We start from the raw sequence: 19,951 nt of genomic DNA, 5'->3' as shown, positions 1-19,951 counted from the left end.
GGTTCAGGCCCTATGGCTGTACCAGATCTTTAGCAAATGCTTGAAGATGAGCATGCTGAGAGTTATTTATTTATTTTAATTAAAGGAGCTTTGATCATTATTCTATGTATTTTTCTGCTCCAGTTCTAACTGAAGCTTGAGATTCTTGGTTGTGGTTTTGCAGACACAACAAATCGTTGCCTTGTTTGTTCATGCAAATTGATTAAGGTCTCAGTTCAGTATTTCATAGTTTTATGAAAATGCATATAAATCTCAGTGGTAACTGATGACTGTATTCTTAGTTCTTCCTGATATACATGAGTACATCTCCATAAAACAGTATTGATTATTCATCAATGCATATTGCAAAATATACTATAAATAGAAGTATAGAAATTCTTAAGCATTGATTGTGCCTTAGGTTTATAGGTCTTTGATATATATATATATTTTTTATTCCTTAGTTAGGTATTTCTTTACCTGACTTTAGATACTTGTGGAAAGCTGTGTTAGACAAGAATTAGAAGAATCCCAGGAAGAGAGTCCATTATGTTGTTAGGCTGTTGCTGTTACAATGCGGGCTTTTCCCAGAATGTGCTGTGAAATAATGAAGTTAGTTCTTGTTAAAACTGCCATTTGCAAAGGAAACTTGAATTATTATAAATGGGTAAGCAGGTTGTATCCTGTGTTCATGTCCTATTTCCACATAGAAGTGATAGGTTTTCCATATTTTAAGTTTTTCATTACCAGTGCCATTTTGCCTCTGTTTCAGGGTGGGACAAGTTGCAGAAAGATCAGTTTGATTTGCCTGTGTCAGGTGCTTATAGAAAAAGGAAACATTGAAATGCTCATATGTGGATTGCTGCAGCAGCCTTGAGCAATGTTTTTTTTTTTAAGCTGTGAGCTTTATGGTTCGTAGTAATAGGATGCTAACAATAAATCTTAAACGTGGCTGCTATTACAGTGTGTTCTACAACCCCAGACTGCCTCCTCATCCTTGCTGGCAAGAATACTAACTTCTCTTGCTCAGCCACAAAAATATTGTGTCCCTGTGTCAGGTGTTGTTTTAATTACAGTTTGTGCGGCACGTTGGAAACAAAAACAGTTTTCAAACAATGGGAGTGCTGTTTCTAAACAAATGGTGCACAAGCTATTGTTTTGTTTGTGTTATTCATTTCATACTTAATCAGAAGACTTTGTAGTTAAGCTCTTATCGAGTTGGTGCAGAATTTCCAGTTTACTGCACCAGTGGCATAGAAGAAAGGTGTCATTCATTGACATTCATCTTGCCATGGAATAAAACTGATCTCGATTGCTGGTAATGTGGTTGTCTAGTGCATTTTGTTCATGACTGTTATATTTTTCCATTAGAAAGGCAGAAAAATAATAAATGGAAGTTGTTTAATACTACATGCCCTTTTAATAGCCTTGTAGATGTAAAATATACTTTAGTATACAAAAATTAGAGTAGGAGGGGTGTTACCACGAAGCTATCTAGTTTGTAATCATGGAAGAGAAACAAACAGAATTTTGATGAGTTTACTGCCCCTTTGTCATAAGCCAGTGTTCCAGTCATTTGTTTCTGATAAAATCCCATCCTAACCATATCTTTTCTTCTAACTTGTGTGTTAAGCCTTTGTGTTCATCCAACACCAAATCTAAGTGTCCTATCTATCACCCACAAATTTTTAAAAGAAAAATTAAGTCAAAACAATAGTGCCTAAGGACTTGGTCAAGATGGTGAGGTAAATCTTGGACATTAAGAAACAGAAGAAAGGGGGGGAAAAATAAATGAGCAGTTACTTAGAAAGGAGAATTCAACAAAGGTGCTCCTTTCCAAATGACAAGTGAGAGGGCAGTTGTGATTTGGCTGATCTTTATACTCCTCCTCTTTGAGAATTATAACAGATTTCAGCATTGTAACTCCTTTTCTTACAGGAAGATCAAGTTAAGTATTCCAAAGACATTGGCAATGGAGCATTAATGATTGAAGAAATTACCCAGCACTTCTTCCTTGTAGCAATGGCATGATTATACTGTGTGTGCACCATTTGCTATTAATAATGACTTTTACACCTTGGTTAATTTAATTAACTTAATTCCTGTATACTACAGATGAGCAGCCAAATCATGTGAAGGCTCTTAAGAGATTTTTGAAAATATGTTTGGATTGGGATGGTCAGATTAATACTTTCATTGAGAGAGAAGCTGTGCAGTGGGAATGTGGATGGAAATAAGGGGTAATGATAAGGAAAGGTCAGAAATCTGGGATAATGGAGATGGCAAGCCGGAGGAAGGTGATGAAGGCATCTGCTGGGAGCTGAGCTTATTAGGTGAGAGCAAATCCCCATATTATGGGATGTAGAGGGTGGAACATTATCAGTTTCAAAGGGTGAAAGTGAAGGGGCTAGCTGAGGAAAGAGGGTCACTTACCATAGAGAGAACTTTTCCACGTTTGCCAGCCTAAAAGGTATTGGTATGTAAAAGCCAGCTAGAGAGGAAATAGGGAGAAAATAATGGTCTAATTTTTTACACTTGGTCAAAGGAAAAAATGCAAATGAATCAGTAAGATTTCCTTTTGAGAAGGGTCTGGATATTTGCAAAAGATGAAGAGTTTGGCAAACACAGGACAGTTGGCAGAGATACAAACAATAAGGATACTAACAGTAAGGAAAAGTGAATGAAGTATCTGAGATAAGCTGAAAAAAATTGAAGCAGTAGAAAGTAGTGTTCGTTTGTTTCAGGATTTTTGTACAACTGCCTGTCAAGTAGATCTCTGGCAAAAAAATAGACTGTTGCCCTGTGTAAACTAAACATAGTAGTAATATTTAGCATTTTATTTGGGGTACTAGTTTTCTGTCTTGTAGTAAATATTGTCAGTTGATGCCAGTAGCTTGTATTGTGGTAGTTTATAGTTTAATATTTATGATGCTGAGCTGTGGCTGATGACAGCTGTTTTCCCCAAGCTTCTGTTATCTCAAAGAACTTTCTTTGTTTTTAGGTTTTCAAAAATCTTGGTACAGATGTGCTTAAATCTGCTTTTGAAGGTTATAATGCTTGTGTTTTTGCTTATGGACAGACTGGATCTGGGAAGTCCTACACCATGATGGGAAATGCGGTATGTTGTATTTTGCAAATGTACATTTTTGTTCTGTAGCAATGCATTGAAAATATTCTATTGCAAGAGGCTGTTTTTGTGGAATCATTATTGTTAATTGTGTCTGTATGCTGCTGACAACCCATGTAGCATACCTTCAAGTAGTAACCACAGGTTTTAGAGCCTATTCTTTCAGAGGTGCAGGGTGTTTAAAAAGAGATACTCTGTCTGGAAAAAAAGCAGTAATTTTCAGTAGCAAACCCAAAAATTTCGAATATTGCTGCTGACTTTCTTTTCCACACTCAAGACAAAAAAGCAGGCGCTGGTTTTGAGAATATGAATGCTCAGCTTTTTCTGAAGAGATGTGGGTTTTTTAGACCTTTTTTGAAGGGTCTGAAGCTTAAAAGAGGCCCTTGACCCATGTTTAGAGAAGACTGTCAAGTAAGGAATAGAAACTGGGGATCAGAGTTGCTTAATTTTAAGTTTCAGCAAACCATTATGAGATGATACAGTAACTTTAATTTTAAGGATTAAGTCCTGTTGAGGACTGCAGTGGAAACCCTGGAAGAAGAAGGCATGGCAGGAGGGGCACTTTGCAGTTTGTGAGGAATGGAAATTGTTTCTTGCAGTTGCCTCTATGATTGCCCAAGGACAGAAACAATCCACTAAACTTTTGGGAGTGGAGCAGTGTAAAATGGCTGACTGATAAGTTTGTTGCAAGGCAACCTCTGCAGGTTTCCTTCTCCTTTAATCCTGGAGAAAAAAATAAACTACAGGTATCTTCTCCCAGCAGAATTATAAAGGGGATTATAGCTACTTGTCCTTCCTTAGGTAGATCACTCTTTTGAAAGGTAGGACTGGCCAGTTTGCACCTCCTTTGGTTTAGGAGAGTAAATTAGTTGTAAATATTTTTCTTTTGGTTGTAACAGAGTAAGTAGGTTTATATATAAACTTCAATATGGCAATCAGAATACACTTCTCTAACCAGAAAAGATGACCTAGATGTGGGTTTCTATTTCAGAGATTTATAAAAGTTACATTTTTAGGAGTCTGCCTCACTATATGTAATGACCACAATCATCAAGACATTTTGTGAATGAATACGTGTTGAAGTTTGTTTGACACTATTCAATAATAAACATCTAATCTTCTTGCCATGATACATAAATACTTTAATCTGGCTTTGTACAGAATGTGTTTAAAATATACTCAGCCACCAAGTTAAATGCTTGAAAATTGATGGCCCTGTCAGGGAGACTACAGTGCTGTAAGAAAACTTATATTGGAAATATTTTTTTCCCTACTTGTCCTTAAAAAGCATGAATTCTATTCTCATTTTGCTTTCAAGATCTGCTGTTCTTGGCTCTGGAAGGCTTCTTCTGCAGTCTTGTGTACAGCAATCATTTCAAGAAGTATATGGACCAGTTAGAGTAAGTCTTGAGCAGAGATCCTGACATGATCAGAGATCTGTAAAATACAGTATGTGAGGAAAGTCAGACTTGTGTATGCAGAGAAAGGAAGTATGTGGAGGAATAAAAGTCTTCCAAGAAGTGGAAGGCTGCTGCAGAAAGGACAGGAAAGGTAGATGGATAAGAAACAATACATATAAATTGCAATAAGGAATTTTCTGTTTAGATAACACATAAGGAAAACAGGCTTTTAATGAGAAATTCAGCTCTAGAGAGAACTGCCTGTTTTGGTTCTACAGATTTCCATGACTGGAAACTGTAACCCCCCAAAAAACCCTGTCAAAGATGTAGCTGATTCTGCCCTGGAGCTGTAGGGGGTGAAGAGGAAGAAAATGTTTAAATACAGTTTCTAAAAAAAGGTGTGCATTCTGTAAGATGTACATTTTACTGATAAAAATGCTGGCAACTGTGTGTTCCTCCATTTTCATCACTATTTTACTATGGTTGAAGTTACTCAATTAGAGCTAATATTTCCTATTTTAAGACTCTCTTTGCAGTTGCTAAATTGTGTCAGACACTAATGACTCACCTAAAACTTTGTGATGGATCTTTCATGTTTTTTCTTAAATTTTAATTAAAGCTATTCAGGTGTTTCCAAGCATGAGATGAAAGAAAAGTAATTTTCCTCTTCTTGTATTTAGAAAAAAATAAAGAAGTGTGTGTAAATTTCCAATACTGAACCCTGAACTTTATGTGGAATTAGAGATTGATACATATTGGGGAAGGCTGCTCTGTTACCAAAGACAACTTTCTCAAAAAAAGCCTGATGAAGCTGCAAGTTTCTCCTTTTATTTAGGGTTTTGTTTGTGTGTTCGTTTTTTTCATCCAAGGTACAGTCAGGTGAAGGGTTAGGTATGGTAGAAAGAGAGAAATTGATTTTTTCAAAGGATGGTGTGTGGTTTGAGACTCTGATTAAGAGGAGGAAGGACTGGAAAAGGGCAAACTGGAGGAATATGGTATGATTGAAAAAAAAAAAAAAAAGAGACTGGATGATGAATTAGGAATTATATCTGGGCAAAGGAAAGGAAGAGGAGCTCAGCTATAACACCTGGGAGAAGATTGCTGGTACAGAGAATGCAGGGGGAAGCTGGAAAATGAGGACAGAGGGAACCAGCATGGGATCAGGCTTGGGGTGAGCTTGGGCAAGAAGGGTCGTGTTTTATGTGGGGATCTGAGTAGAAGACACATCTTTGCCCATGAAGCATTCGCCCTGCCAGACTGTGGGAGTGTGCGCTGTGTTTGTGTTTTTCCTGCTGCCAGGTATCTGCAGAATCCCACCAGACAAAGTCTTGGGTGCCTGGAGTGTCTGGGCTATGCTCACCTTGGTTGTTTGGTTTGGTTTGTCCTAATTTGCCTCCTGTTTAGTTAAAAGGTCCCTAACTCTAAGCAAGAACGTTTCTCTCAGTGGTGCATAGCATTAGAATTAGTCCATTGCATCAAATCTCTTATGTGTTTTTGAACTGGAGGCAAATTGCAGCTGACAGACTGTTTTGTGAGCTACTTCTGAGTTTGCAGCTCTGGGCTCAAAGCTCATCTGTATATATATGTCCTCTCCCTTTATTCTTAGTAGCCACATTCACTCGTTTCAGCTCTGAAAAGAGTGTTAACTGCTGTCTTTAGGAAGTGGTAGGGAAGAGATATACTCAGCAGGTAGTTGGTCATTTACCTATTCTGTGTGGGAACAGGGCTGGCTGGGATCGAAACAACATGTTGTCAGCTGGGATCAGAACTGCAAGGCACTCTCCTGCTCCCCTCTGCTGCTGAGGAAAACCCTGGCTTTTGACTTACTGCCTTGCTGCTTGGCTGGAAAATGTCTCCCTGGAGCAATGGGAAGAGTGGAGCTGCATGCTAAGGCTTGGATATCTCATCAGTGTTAGCTTTTGCTTCACAGTCTGGCACATCTTTGACATCAGTGGTGGAGCAGCAGCCCTGCTGGAATGAAGCTCAATTCTCAAGTGCCAGCTTAATTGAGAAGATGACATCCTGCTGGTGCTGGCTGCTGTGTTAGCTGAAGTGTCAAGGACCCCGTAATGGATAGTTGCAGCCCTGCTAGTAAACCATGTAGTCTGTAAGAGATCTGTGAGAAGGATATGCTTTTTCAGTTTGCTTTATTAAACTGACTGAGCATTTTATGCATAAAAATTCTTTGACTGCAGACTCAAGCATTCAGAATTTAAATATTAATTTTACTTTGGCTGCATTATGGGATACAGTGAATGTAGTTTTAATTTTGTTATTGCATGCTATTTTATCCAAAGGGCCTGCTGCTCAAGACAGGAAGGACTCTGAGCTGGAAATTAGAGATTTGAATGAGAGTGGCTCATGGGTGCACATCTATGGCTTTTTCCCCATTCCCTGCAGATGTTACCAAGTCCATAGTGAAATGAGATAGAAGTTCTAAAAAATACTATTGAGATAAGACAGTTCATGTGTTGCTCTGAGGAGTCAGTTTCTGCCTTAAGCTTGAACTAAATGAGGGGAGCAAAATATATCCCACTAGCAAAGAATTGGAGCTGGTATGTGGGGTCCAGTACACACACACAAGGATTAAAACGGCAAAGTGACATCAATTAAATAAAGGGCAAGAGGGCATTTGCTGAAAAATTGTGATTTATTTTTTTTCCCTTTTTTTCTGGATGTTGGAACTCTCAGCTAGTGCTATTGGGTTTTATTTTTCAAAATACGTTGTGTGTGCGTGCATTGCCTTCTAAATAAGGATTGTTGTTGTTGCAGGGTGATGCTGGTTTAATACCTCGAATTTGTGAAGGTTTATTCAGCAAAATAAGTGAAAAAACAAAGCGGAATGAGGCATCCTTTCGAACAGAAGTGAGGTAGGTCTTGGTGTGCTAATAATTTGCTGATTATCAAACTTGTTTCAGTTACACTCACCCTGTTTCATTTTATCTCTGAGAAAAGTGTGCTTTTCAGATAACTTTCCATGCTTGGCCTCAGTCCTATAATTGTTTTTTGTTGGCAGTCGTAGTCAAAATGTGCAGTGCTACTAACTTCAATCTAACAGCTGTGCATTTTGCTATATTTAAATGATGGTGAAAATGCCATTGCTACTGGACAGTATCTTCCTTATTTTTACCCTTTATTTCAGGCTGACGTTAGATCCTGATTGTGCTGACAGCTGCTTCCTTTCTACTTGCTTCTTGCTGTTTTGGCTTTTTTTCCTTATGATACAAGTACACTGCAATCAATTACTATCTTAAGCCAACTTTGGATCTCTTTGCTTCTCCAGGCATCTTGCATTCAAACACAGTGTGAAAAAGGTTCTTGAATCAGTCACTGGTTTTCTAATCTTTCTCTTTCAGTTATCTGGAAATTTATAATGAGCGTGTGAGAGATCTTCTCCGACGGAAGTCATCAAAAACTAATAATTTACGAATACGAGAACATCCAAAAGAAGGACCGTATGTTGAGGGTAAAAACATTTTCAGTGTTCTGCACTTGTCATTTTATTATGTTTACATATTCTAAAATGTCATGTCTAATTGCGTAAGGCATTGTTATCTTTTAAATTATAAATGATGATGCAGTGCTTCCCTTTGATAGAAACGCGCTAACGGAGAATAGCCTTTCATTTTGTATCCCCACTCACTTTCCCAATTTGAAGATTGTTATACATATGCAGTTTTTATCTGTGAGTTTATAACACATTTTAAAATAATATTAAAGGATGCGATTGGTTTTAAGAATTTGTTGACTAAGATTTACCAATCTCTAATGCTTAGGTGGAAAAAAGCCTATTAGGAACTAATTGTCATAATCTGCCCTCTGCCAGGGAAGGTTCATGTCTCTTGAGGGATTATGCTTGTTATTGCAGTTAGTACTTTAGGATTGCATATTTTTTTCTTAATTTACTGTAAACATGTAAGTTTTCCATTGTTCACATGAGGCCTCATTCCTTTCCTTCAGTGATAAGCAAGTATGACAATAAACACTAATTGCAGCAATATTTTGCAGCAGTGAGGATAATTTGAATCTTTTTGTGAGGCAAATCAAGTGCATGTATGAGCATAGTGTAACACTCTGTCTTTCTTTAGATTTGTCTAAACATTTAGTGCAAAATTATGGTGATGTAGAGGAACTTATGGATGCAGGAAATATAAACAGAACAACGGCTGCAACTGGAATGAATGATGTCAGTAGCAGGTCACATGCCATTTTCACAATCAACTTCACTCAGGTATCAAAAACCCGCTGACTTAATATGTGTTTACATTCTATAATTTATACGATAATTAAAACCCAAGATTGTTAAATAAGCAAGAACGGATGGATAATGGCTATGTTGTTGTCTTGTGACAGGGAAGTTTAAAAATGTGAAAATACTGTTTTGGGAATTATAAACAAGTTTATCAGTGATTATAATCTTTAAAATTTACAGTGCAATGTCATTACTTAAAATGGTATTTAATAGATTTTAAGGAGATAATTATTGAGAGTTCAGATTGGATAACAGTAACCAGTGCCACTGTGTTTCATGATGCTGCTCTGACAGGAGGAGTGGGTGAGGAACATGTTGTGTGAGGAGGCTTCAGCTAGTCAAACATGGGCTGTGATTCTGTGAAATACCCTTTACACTCTGATGTTATCCAAGGTTTACAAAAAAGACGCTCTGCATGGCTGAAATCATAGCACGTAGAAATGTTTTCTCACTGTTTTCTTGCTGAATCCTCATTACTATTGAACCTGTTTATATTCCTTGGTTTACTGATGCTACAATGGAGATATAACATCTCCTTTTTTATATGTAGTAAACTCCTTTTCTAATGACTCCTGCTCTTCATCTTGTTTTAGGGGCCTTTTTAGGCAGTCCATGGATAACCTACTAGATGAAGAGAAGGTAGCATAGAGGTGGTTCACTCTTCTGACAGAACTTTGCATGTCTCCCTCCAAAAACACACATGCACAAAATCCCATGCACCAGCTGTTCACAAATGATAAATTGCTCATTACAAAGCTTTCAGAAGAAGATGAGAGGCGGGCAGCAAAATGTTTTTTTCTACTGTTGTGCTGTAAAAGTGGAAGGAAATTTGAAGTAGGGCAATCTGAGTTGGCTTACATGAATTAAGATAAAAACTGGGAGGAAGCCTCAGCTAAAATCATAGGATAAAATTGCAATTGCTACTTACTTGAACTTGGAAGCAGGGGGAGAAATTTAGTGTAAATGTGTCTGTGTATGCTAGAACTTGCTGAAAGCTAAATATATATCTAAGTGTTGAAAGTTTAATAAAATGAATGCAACACATATTCACTGTGCATCATGCAAATACCAATTCACAGGTTTCAGTGCATGTGCGTAAGTGGCTAGAAAGTTGCAAATAATCCAATTTAAAGTAGTAACCACATGAGTGGGAGTTATGCAGCAATTCATGATCAAATGACTTTCTGTGGCACCTCTGATACACCTGTCTTCTGAAGCTCTGCTATTGTAAACAAGTTAAATTAAATTGTAAGATGAAAAAGGCCTCTAAGTTGGAATCAGTAAAATTTTGTAATTTGATAGCTTAACACACTTTTCCTTCTATTTTTTCTCTGTAGGCTAAATTTGATTCCGAAATGCCTTGTGAAACTGTTAGTAAGATCCATTTAGTAGATCTTGCTGGAAGTGAGAGAGCAGATGCCACTGGTGCCACAGGGGTTCGATTAAAGGAAGGAGGGAATATTAACAAATCTCTAGTTACTCTGGGAAATGTAATTTCTGCCTTAGGTAAGTCTCTGATTTTTGTGCTTGTCTGTTTTGGGGTTTCTTTTAGTTGTTAAATACCTTTCTGTTTGTTTACTTAGAATTCTGTTCATTTTTACTTACACAAATTTTGGTCTAACACATATGCTTTTTGAAAATTAATGAAAATACGTAATTGTGCTTTTTTTTCCCTACCCCCACATCACAGCTGATTTATCTCAGGATGCAACAAATCCTCTTTCAAAGAAGAAACAAGTGTTTGTGCCTTACAGGGACTCTGTGTTGACTTGGCTGTTGAAAGACAGCCTAGGAGGAAACTCTAAAACAATCATGATTGCCAGTAAGTGTTTTTTAAATTATTTTTTTGCATCTTGAACAGTTCATGCTTAATAGGAGTGGCTGTAAATAGTTAGATTCCAGATGCTTTGTTAAGGCAGAATATTGTTTACACAATAATGATTTCCTTCTTTCTGAGTCTTCTAGTAACACTCTGCCTTTAAGTGGGCTCTGCAGGACACCTCTTCCAGCAGTAGAACTACACAGAATTTCATTGAGTGTATGGAGGCAGTCTAGTTGTTTAGTAATATCAGGAACAATAGCAGGTCTGCCTGCAGAATTCAAGAGCTTAATTTTCATATGTAAGTCAGGTATTTGGGTGCATTAACCACTGACTATTTGGTCACCAGTGTAACAAGGCATCCAGATTGTGTGTCTACAGTTGTTACATATTTGTTTGCATAAATAAGAATCACCCAAATACATGTGCCTAATTGCCTGTGTTTGCTCTGACATCTGCCTCACTGCTGTGATTCTTTGATGGATGGACAGTGGAATGGTTAGCTAATTTGACCAGTTAAACTTCAATAGTTCCTGATTATTCTTGAGGTTCATTTGCATTCCAGACAGCTCTGTTGCTCATGGTAAATGCTCAAACCTGAGCCTAGATAAAGTCTTGTACTTCTCTCCCCTTACATCTTTCTGCTCCAGGTTGCAGTCTTTGATCTCCAGTTAAAAAATATATTCCAGCTTTGTGCATCTAGTCAATACTGATGTGTGAATCAGTTTACTTTTCCAAAACTGTGTTGTTTTTATTGCATTAGCAGCAGAAACAACCTGATGTCTTTTGACGTTCTATGGGTAAGACTATAATTTTAATTTAACCTACTTTTTGAATGCACACAGCATTTTAGCTTTTTGTCTAAACTTTAATTATTTATGACCAGTCATCTTGTAAACTGTTCTTACAGCATCCTTTTTACTCAGGATGCTTTGTAAGGATCACTTGGTTTAAAAACCTACCTATGGCATATGTATTGCAGGTTTTTTAACAAATTGGAATGGGAATTCCATTCCTAAAAAAACCCCAAGTGAAGCTAGGAGGCTATTTAAGGTGAGGGGAGGATTTTGGATGTTGGAGGTGTAAGGCTTGAAGAAAAGAGCAGCTCTGAAATGTTTCTCGCTCTTTCCTGCTCAAATTAAAACCAGACTAACTGATGCAGTCCTTTTTTGGGAACAGTAGAAGAGCTGGATCAAAGGAATAAAAATGCATTGGATCAAGTTCTGGTTCTTCAGTTGCTTATCTGGGTAGCAGTTCCTTTGTTGCATGATTTTGGGGATGTTTGTGGGATCTATGTCACCTTCCTTCCTCAGGATGATCACAGTAGTACTAAAAGAAAATCTTGGACCAGCCTCTGCTTTGTTTTTCTGTCTACATAACACTGTGCTGGCATCTTTCTTCTTCATGCTTTCTTTCACAGAATCACAGAATGTTTGGAGTTGGAAGGGACCTTGAAGATCATCGAGTTCCAACTCCCCTGCATGGGCAGGAATCCCTCCCACTAGAACAGGCTGCTCAGAGTCCCATCCAACCTGCCCTTGAACACCTCCAGGGATGGAGCCCTCACAACATCTCTGGGCAGCCTGTTCCAGTGTCTTACTACCCTTACACTGGAGAATTTCCGCCTGATCTCTAACCTAAATCTCTCTTATTGTAGTTTAAAACCATTATTCCTTGTCCTATCACTGCAAGCCCCTGTAAAAAGACCCTCCCCAGCTTTCCTGTAGGCCCCCTTCAGGTACTGGAAGGCCACTATGAAGTCCCCCTGGAGCCTTTGCCAAGTTGAACAACCCCAACTCCCTCAGCCTGTCCTCGTCAGAGAGGTGCTCCAGCCTTCAGATAATTTTTGTGGCCCTTCTCTGGACATGTTCCAACAGGTCCACATCTTTCACTTAACACTGTTGAGTAACTGGGTTTTTTCAACAGAGGGATTGGAAGGAGAAGTTTTAGAAACACAGTGAGCTTTCAGTGAGCCTATAATAATGCTTACAGCACACAGCTGCTTTTTCAGCTACTTCATCTATTAACGATGGTGCTTCTTGGCAGAGTCCTGATGGTTGATCTTTTCACCAACACGCTATACTGGTAACGTGGCTGAATTGCCTAACAGAGCCTGACAAGCTGTCTGGATGCATTTGGCCTGCCATTTCTGTACCTAAACACAAAAAACGCAGGAAGATCACCTCAAACTGTAGGAAAGGCTCTTATAAGAAGACATCCAATTCTGATTTGTCATATTTCTGTAACATATTTTAACATCCTTCCAGAAAGAGAATTATTGAGTAGTGGAGAGGAGACAGTAGATAAAGTAGGGAAGTGTTAGTATGAGCTAGGGGAGGTATAGTCTGTTGCCAAGCACATCTCCCCTAGTTCAGGAAGTCTCTACCACAAAAAGAATATTTATTGCTGTTGAGAGAATAAGGAAGAGCAGAATATTTCAGCTACTTGATTATTTTTTTCAGGGCTTTTTGTTGTCTGATTTTCTGTGTCTCTTGTTCACTTTGATTAGTAAGATTTCTGATCCCTCATAATTTCTTAGTGGTGGTGTTCTCTTCTGTGTTTTTGCTCATCTATTTGGATGCAGTAAATATCTTTGTATTCAGGAGCTTATTGTATATTGTTAGGAAAATTAGGTGAAAGATAGCATTAGCACTTTCATTTAAATTCCATTGCTTTTCCTGGTTAAGTTGTCTTTAAAAATAATACTTGTTTGTCTTGATACATCAGATAGGTGGCAGTTCAGTGTGCTGCCAGCTGTCTGCAGCTCAGCAAAACAGCTATGTTTGTAGATTATAGCAGCTCTTGTTTTGGTTTTCATGTCTGCTTTAGGCTTGAATGTTGTTTCACTTTCCTTCAAAACTTGGACCGGACCTACTGTGACTTTACTTGAAATTACCTTTCTTATGAATATTTTACAGAGAGTCTGTGAAGTACTTCTATAGGATGCTGATACTTTCCAGAAAAATATAAATGTTAAGATTGACAGCAAAGTTTCTTTACAACACTTGATTGTTGGACTTGACTATAATAATAAACTATTCTAATACAGTGCTTACTTAAGCAAAGCTATAGTGACATGAAAGCAGTGGAGCTAGGTGAAGAGCTGGAACAAATTGTAGCCATACTGGTTAATCATAAATTTCTGTTTCTTCATCCATATTAAGTTTATCTGACTTTTAAATATAAACTAACTTTACTAAATGGAACATACGATGCTGGATAAACTGTTTCTGATTTCATCTCCTTAGCTATTTCACCTGCTGATGTCAATTATGGAGAAACTTTAAGTACACTTCGCTATGCAAATAGAGCCAAAAACATCATCAACAAGCCTACTATTAATGAGGATCCTAACGTCAAACTGATCCGTGAGCTGAGAGCTGAAATAGCCCGACTAAAAGCCCTGCTTGCTCAAGGGAATCAGGTTAGCTTGACTTGAAATTTGTGTGTGATTTTCCTTGAGTTATAACATCTATTCTTAGAATGTAATGAGATAATTATCTTTCATTATATTGATTTGAGTAAACAAGCTCTATGAGGCTATGAATTAATATTATTTTCCTGATGGAATCAGTTTCCATGTGACCAGTAGATTACCTCTTTTAACATAAGGAGGGAAAAGTTGTTGTCCTGAATCTTTTAGCTTTCTCTCAGTATAATCAGAGCTTGTTTGCAGTGTGCTGTGAAGAAGGTAGTCACCACAGCATGAGGAGACTGAGCAGTAACTATTTCCTGGGTCTAGCCTGCTGGACCGAAGACTTAGTTTATCTAGTATCTTAACAGACAGAATTTATAAAGTGTTTAAGATGCATAAATATAAAAATGAAGATGTGTAGGTTTGAATGATACATTTTATTTGTGTTTGGCTACACAGTACATTAGAAAATATGTAACATGCTAAATATGTAAAATTATTTTCAGTGATGTAAGGAAACGTTACACAATACCTCCCTTTTGCTCAATTCCCTTTCTTGTTCTATTAGTATTAGCCACTATAAAAATTTCCTGCCCAAGCTCAGTTAGGCTTAATTTTTAGTCTACTTCCAGGACGGTGAAACCAAGCTAACAATAAGAAAGTGGAAGTGTTCAGGGCCAGGTTGGATGGGGCCTAGAGCAACCTGATCTAGTGGGAGGTGTCCCTGCCCATGCAGGGGTGTTGGAACTAGATGATCTTTAAGGTTGCTTCAAACCCAAACCATTCTGTGATTCTATGAATATGCAATTGGCTCAGACCGACTATCTCTTCTTAATAATGTCACTTGGGAGGGCTAGATTTCATACTTGAGCAAATTTGATTTGGAAGTATCTGAAATGATACTTCAAATTTATTTATAGAACTATCTAATTTTATTTTAGATGGGATGTGCAATGTGAAATATCAGTTCAGTGTAGACTTTTCGTAGAAGGGTAGTACTTCGGCTAGATTTCATGCTATAAAACATTTGCTGAAAAAGGGGATGGGAGCACAGTTGGAAGCAGTATTAGGTATTGTAGATGATTAAAGTAGAGAGCTCTACTTTGTTACAAACAATTAGAAAACTCTTTATGTGGTTGAATTACTCTGTTATACTTGTGTTTCTCCCATATTCTTTGGGGTGGGAAAATTAATTTATTTTCAAAATACACTTTGATTTAAGTGTTAGCGAAGTAGATGAAACTTGGACCTCTTTGAAGATCTAATGCTTTGACCTAGTTCCAAGCTGTAAAGCAGTGGATATCACAAAAATAAATCTGATTCAGTTGCAGGATGTGATAGATGGCTGTGTGGGAGACAATAGAGAACTTGTTTACGTTAATTGAATTTGTCATGGTTGGTAAAACAGCAGGTGGTGTTATGTATGCACAGTAGAATATAAATCTCTGTGTAATTTCTTTTGTGATTTTTCTGTTATATTCCCAGAATACTGTATTGCAAATGCTTCTGTAGATCGCTGAAGATACTGGTTACCAAAATATAGTGCTGGATTCAGTGTAGAAGGTCACATAACAATGAGTATTGTTTGTGTGTGGTGTGTGTGTTGTGTAGTAGCTTTCCTTTTTCTAAGGCCAGTTACCTTAAAATATTTATATTAAAGATAAGCAATATATGTATGTATTATGGAAAAATGGTTAATTATTGATGCATAATAAATTTTCATGTTTTAAAGAAATATTAAGATAGATGTATCAGAATAAACTTGTGTTCTGTGTCTGCATGTGTGTGACCCCCTGTATACAATGTGAGTGGGAGTAATGCACTCAAATTATTTGTATTTGAAATATCTGCTTTGACAGGATTTTGATTACTCTGTTTACAGTATTTCAAGGTAAAATTATGTATATTGGAGTGTAAAATACTTCATGCTAAATAATAAAGTTGAACAATTACATTTTTTTATTTGATTTCACCAGAAATTGTTACTTTTTCCTTCCTTTTTTAACTTGATGATATTTACTTTTTACAATTTTAGATTGCACTCTTGGATTCTCCAACAGCTTTAAGTATGGAAGAAAAGCTTCAGCAGAATGAAGCAAGGGTGAGTCATAATTTCATAAAACAATTTTTAAACAAAAAAGAGGAAAGGGGGGGGTCGGTTGCAAGTGTTGGTAATTTTCAGGAATTTTTTGATGCGTAACTAGATTTTCTCCCACCAAACAGAATTGTTTTGGTGCTGTAGAAAAAGACAAACACTTATGTGTGAACTTGGAATGTTGTGATCCTGCTAATGTAAGATAACTTTATAATTAAGAACAAAGTGTATCTTTGATATTTATACAGCAGTTCTATTTAATGAAAATATTTGTTCCCAGGCCATCTTGCCTTACTAAAAAGTATGTTTGTAAATAGAATAGAGAGGGGAAGGTCACTAAATCAGAGTAATCAGTAACCTGTAATCACAGTCACAAAGCATTCAGTGTGTAGAAAATGCAGTAAAAGCTTTATGGCTGTATGGTCAACTCCCTTATGTTTTCAATTAATCAGTAACTTGTGTTCTTGGTTTAGGTTTTCAGAAAATTTCAGTCTTTAAATCTGATATGGACAAATACGTTCAGGGCTGAATTATCTTTCTTTTTTGGGGAGGGTCTAAGATCTAGGTGCACTTCATGGTGTACCTCACACCAAGGTGCTTCAATAATCCAGCCCAATGTAGAGGCTGGGAAAAATTCCCAGGTAGTTTATCTAAACTCGTAGGATCCAAAATAATATAGATATAATGGTACTTTCATTTCTCTAATTTATGATCTTTCATTCTTTATCATTCTGTGTTAATTTTTTTCTCTATACTTGCCTGTTTTTGAAGCTACTGCAAACTGCTCATAAAAAATAGTATTACACAGACTTAGGAAGCAAAAAGAGGAGACTATTTGAAGCATTTGGCTAAATAACAGCAAATATTTAGTACTGAATATGGTCAACAAGATGACAATGAAATATAGATATGATGCCTCTAAAAAATAGGGGCTTCTTAGCTGGTTTAAATGGTAAGATTTACAATTACACTTCTTAGACCTTTACATTTAGCAGATGAATGCATTGCTTTGAGAATCCTGTTTGATCAAAGTAATGAGTGCAGTTATCTGTCTGCACTTCTCAGGATTCCCTTTGGTAATACCAATTTTAAAGACATGCAGAAATACTTTTCAGTGAAAAGCTACATTAAAAATACACTTCGTGACAAAAATAATACACATGTTGTTTCCAGCATGAGCTGTAGCTGCAAAGTAGACTTCAGGCTTCTCCATAAGCCAAGTTTCTACTAGGAAGGCATTTTACAACTCTGTATAGTGTATGCAGGAATCCTTACTTTGTTATATTCAATAATTAAGGTAGGAGCTTAAACTGTAGTATAACTGTAGGATAAGCCTTCAGTTGCAGGTTGGTTTTTTTTCATCTTCATTCTAGGCTTAATATTTTTTTTTGGCTGAGACAGAGGTGAATGTTAATGTTGTTAGTATGTGTAGTATGCTTTTATTTTTGTGCACAAACATAATGCTTTTATCTAAGAGTAGCTGAGTAAAATAAACTGCTGACTGTATGCTAATTAGAGTATGTTATTCATGCTCTGACAGTAATCGCTGCTCGTCCTGCTCAGAAGTGTTGGCCCCTCTGTGTGGGGAGTATATCGAGCATATTTTATTATCTTCTGTCAGCCTCATTAGAAGGTTATGTGATTACTAGTCATAATAATTACAATAGTAATAATTTCTGAAAATTCTTAGCAGATATTGCATTGGTTATAGCTGCTTTTGTAATCAAATGAGTGCAGTAATTAATTTGTTTATACGTATCTAAAGACTTTTATCACCATATTCAAATTATCTGACAAATATATGGTAGCTTTCTTTAATAAGTCCTTATATAAGAACATGGTTCTTTAATCTTTTAAATAATTTAACATTCTGATTACCAGCACTAAGACTGATCTGATACATTGAAAGATGCATTTACTTTTCTCTTGAAATATTGAGATGTAGATAGAGATAAGAAGCTTCTTTATTTCCCATTGATTAAGCTGTAGCTGGCAAAGACAGCTAGGAAGCAAATGTGGAAATGTTTGGAGGAAATGTACTGATGAGCTTTTTTTTAAATTATTTTATGTATAAAACCACTGTAGAAAAAAGGGGACAGAGCTGGGTTTGGGTTTTTTGTTTTGTTTTTTTACCCCCAGCTTTCTGCAGTTGAGGTGAATTCACATAAAAGGTTATGTATGTTTTTAAAAATCTGGTGATTTATAGAAAAAGTGTCTATATGTATGTTCTATTTAATGTCATTACAATTCCAAGTCAGCCAGAGCATCCTCTCTGTACTGTTTTCTAAAATGTCTGAAAGACTCTGAAATGAAAACAGCCTTTACTGGTATGGGAACTATGAAAGGTAACTTACAAAATGGACAGCTGGATGAGTAGGAAAGGCAGGAAAAAACTAAGCATCCATACCTGACACTTTCCCTGTCTGTAATGCCTTTGCAAGCAGTTTCACACTTCTGTGCCAGTTTTAGTCAAGTGTGGGATTTTTGTGTTGCATCAAACTTTGCTCTAATACTCTCGTGAAGGCTGCCTGTCTGCTTCTTCCTCTGCACACTATCCTCTGCAATTTCCAGAGGGTATTTCAGCGTGAACATGCCTATCTGCTGTAGGAAGGAGCTGTTACCTTGTTAAAGCTACTGGATCAATCTCTAGCAGTGGACTTCATAGGACTGATGAGGGAGTTCAGAATGATTTAATTTATTTGAAAATGCCTGCCATTATTTCAAGTGGCTATCCCTGTCCTTTGTTTCACTTTATAGTATCAGTAAGGGGTTTGTAATTTTCTTTTTGAGAGGCAGAAATTGTAGGTATGGTGACTTATTGCAGAAGCAACAGTGTTATTCTAAATTGAAATATTAAACTTCACAAATAATTACACAAATATCTAGTACTTCTCTAGCAATGTCTTATTGAGGACTTCAGAATAAATGTGTTTTTTGGTTGTTTTTTTTTTTCTTCTAATATTTGTTTTCTTTTTTAGGTACAAGAGCTGACCAAAGAGTGGACAAACAAGTGGAATGAAACCCAAGATATTCTGAAAGTAAGGAAAAGAAATAAATTTTAAACTTGCCATTTGAACTAGCCTTAATTTTTCCTTCACAAAGAGGTCCTGATCTAAGTCACCTTCTCTGGCTTTTTTTAATAACAATATTTTCTCAGTAATGTTTTGACTTACTCAAAAGAATTAATTTTTTAGAGGTTTTAAGAGTAAATATTCAGGCCTGAAATATTCAGGCACAGTGGTGGTTTTGAATATTTAAAATAGTCATTAATAAAAATGAGCACAGCTCTTTGTTTCCTTCACCATAGTAACCTCAATGCAGAACAGTGTATCTCTTAGAAATCTTTAGAATGGTGAATGCATTTATTGGATTACAAACAGAGAAAACCTGGGGCAGCAAGCACAAGTAGGTTCCTCCATCCCCTTGGTGTTTGTATCAAGACCTGTGAATAATCACCTTTTTATATTACATTGAGTGTCGTAGTGAATGTGCTGCATAGTGGATACAGGTTTTTGCATTGGCCTTCAGAATCACAGTTTGGTCAGAAATGGCTTGTAAACTTGAAAAACAACTTTCAAGGGAATTTCTGCAGCTGAGTCTCCTCCAGTAGGTTTTCATCAAACCAAACAGATGCATCTGACCTAAGCATGCTCTGGAGACCCAAGCACAGGAATTGTTGCAACTGGTTTGTGTAAGCTGGCCTGCATTTCTCTCTTTATATGACTCCAGACTAGTTTTGGAGCAGTTAAATCGACAGACTGCTCTCTTGAGTTTTGTGGATTTAGTACAGATCCAAGAGGGCAGCTTGGTCATTTCTGTACTGTGCTTTTTGCATAATGTAGGCTGAGACTTTTGTGTTCCCTA

General features: G+C 36.9%; 1 protein-coding gene across 1 annotated transcript in view; it reads left to right on the top strand.

The window, feature by feature from the left end:
* KIF16B (kinesin family member 16B) overlaps window positions 1–19,951 on the top strand; it is a 131,375-nt gene that overhangs the window by 2,153 nt on the left and 109,271 nt on the right. The window contains exons 3-11 of the mRNA XM_010000183.1: window positions 2,981–3,097; window positions 7,279–7,376; window positions 7,863–7,972; window positions 8,595–8,737; window positions 10,096–10,264; window positions 10,449–10,580; window positions 13,826–14,001; window positions 16,028–16,093; window positions 19,066–19,125. Of these exons, the coding sequence (XP_009998485.1) occupies window positions 2,981–3,097; window positions 7,279–7,376; window positions 7,863–7,972; window positions 8,595–8,737; window positions 10,096–10,264; window positions 10,449–10,580; window positions 13,826–14,001; window positions 16,028–16,093; window positions 19,066–19,125 (1,071 nt within the window). The remainder of the gene's footprint in view (window positions 1–2,980; window positions 3,098–7,278; window positions 7,377–7,862; window positions 7,973–8,594; window positions 8,738–10,095; window positions 10,265–10,448; window positions 10,581–13,825; window positions 14,002–16,027; window positions 16,094–19,065; window positions 19,126–19,951) is intronic.

This window comes from Chaetura pelagica, unplaced genomic scaffold (genome assembly GCF_000747805.2).
Source record: "Chaetura pelagica isolate M959 unplaced genomic scaffold, ChaPel_1.0 scaffold336, whole genome shotgun sequence".
NCBI lineage: Eukaryota > Metazoa > Chordata > Aves > Apodiformes > Apodidae > Chaetura > Chaetura pelagica.
The sequence above is the reverse complement of the archived record's forward strand: the minus strand, read 5'-3'. Positions and strand labels throughout refer to the sequence as shown.